At 39.1% G+C, this 7,993-nt stretch overlaps 1 protein-coding gene across 1 annotated transcript; it reads right to left on the reverse strand.

Moving 5' to 3' along the window:
* Positions 1-5,081: 5,081 nt before the first annotated feature.
* Positions 5,082-6,413, reverse strand: LOC134881699 (potassium voltage-gated channel subfamily S member 3-like). The gene has a single exon (XM_063909216.1). The coding sequence runs from the start codon at positions 6,411-6,413 to the stop codon at positions 5,082-5,084; it is 1,332 nt and encodes a 443-aa protein (XP_063765286.1).
* Positions 6,414-7,993: the final 1,580 nt, after the last annotated feature.

Genomic DNA, 7,993 nt, shown 5'->3' on the forward strand with positions numbered 1-7,993 from the left:
GTGCAGTTTTTTCTTTACTGAAAAATAGTTATTTTATTTATTATCTTGATTTAACAGGTCTGGAAGCCCATTCCTTGCACTCGGTGGGATAAAAACATCCTTTTAGTCATAAAAATTTGAAACAATCTCAAAATAATTACCTACGTCAGCCATTTTGCTTCATGCAGCATGCACAGAACAACTTTCAGCGGAATAAACGGGAGTTTATTTATTTATTTCCTACATAACAAAATGGATGGGACTTCGAACGATAGACAAAATGGCTCCAGAGCCGAATAGAAGGTATTGGGTTAATGTATCGATCAAAATTGAATAGTGTCTATAACGTGATGAATAGAATTACTTTATTGATCCCAATTTGGGTTTTTTGTTTTGTTGCAGCAGCATAAAAACAAAGTAAAATAAAATTTGAAAAGAAAGTAAAAAATATACATTAGGGACAACAAATTAACAGAAAATATAAACAAGCAAAATATGAAGCAGGACATATATGTCCAATAAGTGAAAGGTGTGGAATATCAAATAGAATAAATATAGAATGTATGATATGGTTTAAGTTCAGTGAAGCTATGGAGCAGTGAGTTGTCTGCCAGCCAGAGGGGAATTATTGCACAGAGTTGTTGCAGTGGGCAGGAATGTTCTCCTGTACCTGTCCTTGTGACAGCGGAGTTGGAGCAGTCTGTTGCAGAAGAAGTTCCGCTGTCTGTCCAGCTGCAGGTGGAGAGGGTGGGTGGGGTTATCTATTATAGACAACAGTTTGTTCCTCCTCTCCACCACAGTTTCAAAAGGGTCCAGTTTGATGCCGATGACAGAGCCAGCTTTCCTGATCAGTTTATTGATTCTGCTGTTGTCGCCGGCCCTGATGCTGCCTCCCCTGCACAAAGCAGCAAAGAAGACTGCACTGGCAGACAGTTGCGTAGCTAGGCCTATTTTAGGTGGGCTTCAGCCCACACAAATGGAAATTTTGAAAAAATGATTTAAGCCTCCGACCGCCATCAGAAGATGATTCCAAAAATGTAAATTATAAATACGACTATCAGTCATGCTTAATGATATTAAGTTGTAATGATTTATGAATTAAAAATAATATGATGGCAAGGTGAGAAACTGTCTAAAAATGATGGTAAATTGTTATGTCGTAAAACGTGTTTAGGTTAGTGGCAGGAATGGGCTTCCATGTGTACTGAACCTGTGAACATTTGGCTTATCGTGTCACAGAAAATAAGAAATGATTCAGTGTATGGAGGAACATCTAAATGGCAGGTTTCTGTAAGACTGGGCAACCTGAAGTCCAAATGCATATAACACTGGGGCGAGGTGCGGTTACTGATTTATTTTTTAGATCTCACAATTGTTGAGTTGTTTGTTTATTATTCTCACTTTTACTGAGGAAAAATCCTTAAAAAATCACTGTATAGAATGTAAAAAATAAAGTCCCTGAATTGATGATACTCAGGAAAAAGACTGTCCTTAGCCTAATATCTTCAAGTTAATTTTCAAATATCTGTTAGAGAATTAAGTGATCGTTACGAGAATAAATGTAACTACTACCCCTTATGCTTTTTCATACTACACCACATACTGTAGGCCTATATCAGGACGGCAGACCGGCAACAAACTAAACTGGGAGTGTTGTCCATCTGAAGATCCTCTGAGTCGGCTAGATGTCACAATGTGAAAGAGGGATTCTGTGTAATACAGTATGATGCGTTTGTGGGCTAGCGGCCCCTCAGGCATCAATAAATGAAATCTTAGTATGGACGCTTTTCCCTGAAATGAAACACTGCTTTCTGGGATATTTCCGCCTGCTGGGGCTGAGTCACGGAGTTTCCAAGAGACATTGTCACAACAAATGACTCCTTCCTTGTTTGCAAAGACAACTGAGAGCATTTAATACACCGAACTGTGCACTTGTTTCGTGAGAGCAGTTAGTTCTTCCAGTTTTCTTCATCACATTAAAGACACAGGCTATAATAAAAACCCCAAATGATAGCTTGCAAACTCCTCTGATCCATAGTGTGTGTAATTGAGTACATTCAGCTATACCCTGATTGATTGATCTTCTAAACTTCTTTCCTGTCAACCATTGACTATTGGATAAATCAATTTCTACCCTCAGATCTCGACCAAATCCGCTCATTGTGAGTGAATATCAATGTGCTGAGTCAGCATTTAAAATGAAAGTGATTTGAGTCTTGTGAAGCCACTGTAAAACTAGCAAAGCATTAAATGGCCACAAACAGGCTAATAATCACTAGACATATGGAAACAACTGCAAACTGCTGTGCTGGAGTAAAAAAACAAGTGTACTGGATGAGTCTGCAAACAAATATGTTTTGTTGGATATTTCACTTGAAACAAACACTTGCAGTCTTTCCCATGATATTTGTAATGAGTACTATACCATGACAATTTTCAGAATTGTAATAATGTTCATACAATGTTTTTTTTCATATTTCTTAAATACTAAACGACAACTCTTTCATCAAAATCTAATGGCTTAATATGCTATGCCTTTTTTATGAGATAGGATGCATTTAGTTTTGATGACATACAGTACTTCGATTTATTCGTTAAGGACATTTTAAAGGTATATTGATTGTGATTTTCTTCATCGACATCTATAGCATACTATAATATGACTAATTTATGACTATCTTAACTATGACTTTTCTAATTGTACTTTTCAAAATACCTTTTATGACATACTATAGTGTGAACTTCTTAATAACAAAAATTAGACTTGGAGTTATGACATCTTTTTCATTGCTATTATATACTATATTTCTTCACATGCTATAATATGCATTTAACTAAACATTTAGAGTAGTTAAAAATCATAAATGAATAAAAACAATTGTGGTAGGGAAGGGTAAGTGAAATGATACACAAATATATAGAATAGATATGACTGGTTACCCCTTTTGCATGTTTGTTGGTAACCTACTTTCAATACAGCACACTTTCTATATGTTCTCGTGTAGAAGCTACCTGGCTGTCCTTGACCACGGATATTGCTGACGTTCATTTATAAAGAATGACGCAATGAACTAAATCAGAGTGCAATACTGTTTGACTTTGTGCATGAAGGAAGGACGGAGGAAGAGGTGGCCAAGCTTAAAAGGTGACCGTACCCCTGAGTGCTGACGTGATGTTCTCAAAAGGGCTGAAGCTACTTATCAATTCTCTGACAGCTGCAAAACACTATCCTTTTGTAGTCATCAACGGCCAGTAGGGATAATCTGACTAAAGATCAATTGGATTGAGATGAAGGTTTCTAAAGTTTTGGAGGGCAACTCGGATATTTGGTCTGTTTTTATTGACTGACACATTCTTATCAGTGGAAGAGGCATCAGATAAAACACAGATCCATATATAATGCCGATGAAGGTAACTGCGGCTGAGCATCAAACCACAGCACAATGTTTGCTTCCATATATGCATTCAAGCAGAATCTGAAATATAAACAGCTGCACAGAAGAAATACAAATTCAAGGCCATAAATTCATTGACCCGTTTATTTCTTTTCGATACTCATCATGGGATGAATTGTGAATGCAGCAACTCGAAAGGATTTGTATTGACGTATACATTGATTCAGGACTAATTACACTGATGACCCAGCTTAAAAGAAGCCTCTTGTTGGATTATGCAATTATGCAATTAAAACTAAATACAACAGAGACAAGAACAAGACACATGGATCAATAGCAGATGAGAACTGAAATGGAGGCATTTATGGACAAAATGGCTTGAACAACTACAGAATGCTGCATCATATCTTTTTAGTGTGCACACATTCGTAAATACAAGAATGTGACTTAGTCTTAGTCTGTTACACTTTGATAATGCATTCAATGGCTTAAAACGTTGCATTGCATTTGGGTCCACTTTTCCATACTTTCAAATAGTCTGTCAAATGATTAGATTATACAACTCCACTTTCTGACAATAACTCTCTTTTATTTGCCCTAGTTTTTTGTTTGTTTATTTGTTTCTGTCTGTCCTCACAAAATGAAAAGCGGTCTTGGCAAAGGCGCTGTATAAATTCAAATTATTATTATTATTATTATTATCACATAGCTGCAGCTAGCACCCTGTTAGCTTTGCATAGCTCAGCCAGGAGCTAGCCAGCCTTCGTCAACATTTTGTAGCTACATGCACCTATAAAGTTTACTAACTAACATGTTGTATTTTATTTGTCGAACCTATTTTAAAAAATCTGATCTACTACTATGCTGTTCAACAGGGGAAATGTGCCCAACTATTTCCTTTTGAGGGCAAGCTACAAGCTGGAGTGTCCGATGGCCAAGAAATATTCTGGTAGTTGGATTTCTTACTATTGAACAAACTTCAGCCCTTTTCACCTGTTTCCAATCTTATTAGGCTTTACTTAGGGTGACAGCTACAAATAGATTGCTTTAAAAATGAGTCCAATGACCGGAAATGAGCAGTTAGCATATTTGCGCAGCTCCTTTGTCGCAACCAATTTCTTTTTGGTTTGATGCCTGACATGCCCCCCACCCTCGTGAATATGAAGCTTAATATGTGCTAAATATGGCTTTTAAACTTCAGCACACTGAACACTAATTTACATTAGGCTTACAGGCAATGACACAATGTCATGGGACTGTGGTGTAAGATGTGGTAGATTATCATGCTGAACAACACGTTTAGGTCTCCTTGACTTTTGTTTACTAGAGAGCTCACAATATGCAAAATCCCTTTGGGAAAATTCCATGGGTTTTTTCCCAAAGGGAACTAGTGTGATGTTAATTTCCCTGGTTGGCCTATAAAAAATGTCATCTCTTATTTACTGTACAGGGTAGGGAAGTTAGTGTTGTATCAATATTTAATTTGACTCTTGTCGAAAACGATTAAACAAAAATCTCCAAATGTCCAAAACTCCCTTGAAGTCCATGAAGACATTTGCCCTTACAAAAGAAAAACACTTGCTTGACCTTTGAATTCTAAGCCATTCATTTAAGATCATTACAGTGAAATCACTCTACTAGTCCCTTTTCTTTGGCCAAATTTATTTACGGAACCCTTGACACCCCTTGAGTGCCACGGACCCAACTTTAAGACTCAATGCTTTGTAACACTCCTGTATTTGCTCTAGAGTGTTCAGCTTTAGCTTCTATCTGTTTTTGCTTCTCATAGAACTTGGAGAATTTATTGAAGATGTTAGTAATAGGCAGAGCCACGATCAGCAGCCCACAGAGGATGCAGAGGGTTCCAACCAGCTTCCCAGCTAGCGTAACAGGAAAGGTGTCCCCATAGCCCACTGTAGTCATGCTAATGGTGGCCCACCACCAGCCAATAGGCATAGTCTGCAGCTCTGACTCTTGAGATTCACTTTCCACAGAGTAAATGAGAGCAGAAAACATTGAAATGCCCACAGACAGGAAAAGCACCAGCTGCCCTACTTCATTGGAGCTGTTTCGCAGTGTTGCGCCGAGAGAGCGAAGGCCGGATGAGTGGCGAGCCAGCTTCAGGATGCGAAACACTCGCATCAACCTCAAGATCTGCACCACTTTTCCAACATTTTCAAGGTCTGTGTTCTCACTATCAGCCAGTGTATCACAAGCTAGAGTAAAATAGAAGGGCATAATTGACATTAGGTCAATGACATTGAGAGGGCTGCACAAGAACTTCCTGGCTGATGGTGCAACAGCAAGACGAAGAAGAAATTCTACAGAGAAGAACAGGACACAGAGGTTCTCAAAAAAATTCAGAACTGGGTTTTCAATCTCCCTCTCATTGTGATCCATTTGATTAAAGTCTGGCATGCTGTGGACGCACATGGCAACAATGGAGATAATCACCGCACATAAGGATGCTACAGCCATCACTTTGGCAGAAGTAGAGTAGGCTGGATCCTCAAGACGAATCCAGATATTCCTGCGAACATCTGCACACCAGGAACCTTCAAACATTTCTATGTCATCCTTCATAGTTGACAGCTCCCCAACAGATGAGCCTGAGCTTTGCAACTCATCACTTCTCTGATCCCAGCTCTTATCTTCAGCAAGCTGCCTCAGTTCATAAAATGTGTTGCTGCAGCAATAGTCCAGGTGGCGCTCCTTGATGCCCCAATACTCAATCTCTTGGACAAACGACACCACGCACAACCCTTCCACCAGGTGGATTTTGCCTGTGAGGTAAAAGTTGATAACGTAGCAGAAGAAACGCGGATTGCGGTCAAAGTAGAACTCCATTTCAGAAGGAGTGAAGTCATCGCAGAGCTCCAGGACTGCTTCTTCGGAGCTGCAACACAGGAGTCGACCAAGACGTGTCTGTGGGAATCGATTCAGAACGTCGTGCTCTATTCGCTGTTTGAAACCACCAACATTGACATTAATAAAGTGATCATCTGGGCTTTGCGGATGAAGGATCTGTCCATACATCATGACCAAGATGTTAGATGCCAGTCGGCTATTCTCAGTAACAATCTCAGGGGCTTGGCTGCCGGCAGACGGAGACAGTCAAACTGGAGTCCCTCAGACTTTCTTCGATGTCATTTGATCACATTGATGTATTACAGCAGAGCGTCAAGCATCAAGTTGCATCGGAGTTTCTGTTGCACCCTGTAATGGAAGGTTAAACGATATCTTCACTTGGCATTTGAGTTACAAAAGACTGAATGTTTCCAAAAAATAGTTGCACTTGCTAAGTATCATGACTGTATGATGGCTCTGAATGCACTATTGTTAACCATATTTGAACATAAGTACGGTCAACATCTTACATGACCTCAAATTGGTATCCGTCAACAGTCATCAATACCAACTGTCACTCCTGCTTGCAGCCCTGAAGCCAGTATCACTTTTGTCTTGAGTTACAAACAATAGCTTCAAATTGCAGAGAAATGGCAAGCCAAGGTCAGATTTGGCGTTTCTGCAGCAAAAAAAAAAGAAGTCGTTTTTAGGCTATAGCAAATAAATCAATGGAGAGACATGAAAAGCAAAATAGTAAAGTGAAATAAAACTGGAACAATTCAAGGAAATTGGATTTTACGCACAAAATGATCCAAAAATAGTGCACAAGAAAACACAAATAATGTCAAAGGTGCAACAAGGGAGTAATTTGAAGTGTTTAACGACCCTGCATAAACTTAGAAACAGGAGGAAAATATAACAGCAACGCACCTGACATGAGTTCCGGAGCGCTGGTGTCCTGTGGCTGCTTCAGTTGGAGTCAGGTGTGACCGTGTTATTCTCCGCGGTGTTGTGGTGGGGAGTCCGGCGCAGAGCGGAAACAGGACATCGATCACACAGCTGGCACATTATTCCTCACTATCAGGCTGTTTTACACTACGTTAAACTTTAATATGTCATGTGCTGCCGGTGTCCAGGGTTCGTCTGCTCATTTAAGGTGTGCCACATTTATCACTTAATATTTTATGAATATTTTGGCCGGAGTGCTCGCTTCATTCTTTTAGGGCTGCCTTGTTTGTGTTCATTTTGTCCCATCCAAGGCAGTACATTAATGTATAGCACTATAATAGTTTACCAATGGATCTCTTATGCACTTTTTAGCACGTTTCTTTTAGAAAGTATGCCTACACCATTTCTCAGATAACTAATTTGAAATGTAAAATACATTAAAAGTTGTATAATATAAGAAAATTGCTCAAACTAATTAAAAAAAACAACACGATAAAACATTAGTCATAACATTTCAAATGCTAAGGACAAAACAGCAAGTCCTTACTCAAGTGTCATTGAAAAATCATTGGGGCCAACACAAGATTGAGTAATTATTATATAATTATACTGTATGTCAGCAATAAGTTCCCCTTCTGCCACACAATCCAAATAAGGGAAATATTCAGAACACTGGTTCAGATGAGATTAAGTAAACGTTTAACAATTACTGCTTTATGAAGTCAAGGCCTGCTCTTCACCAATGCCGGTTACTGCCAGTAGATGGCAGGAGAAGATTGTATCAGAGGCAGGTCAACATGGATCCTGACAAGCTACTAAACAGA

The sequence above is a fragment of the Eleginops maclovinus genome, chromosome 19 (genome assembly GCF_036324505.1).
Source record: "Eleginops maclovinus isolate JMC-PN-2008 ecotype Puerto Natales chromosome 19, JC_Emac_rtc_rv5, whole genome shotgun sequence".
Lineage (NCBI taxonomy): Eukaryota > Metazoa > Chordata > Actinopteri > Perciformes > Eleginopidae > Eleginops > Eleginops maclovinus.

Bases quoted from the DNA above. Each gene is read 5' to 3' on its own strand.
- LOC134881699 (XM_063909216.1), bottom strand. From the start codon at position 6,413: ATGATGTATGGACAGATCCTTCATCCGCAAAGCCCAGATGATCACTTT.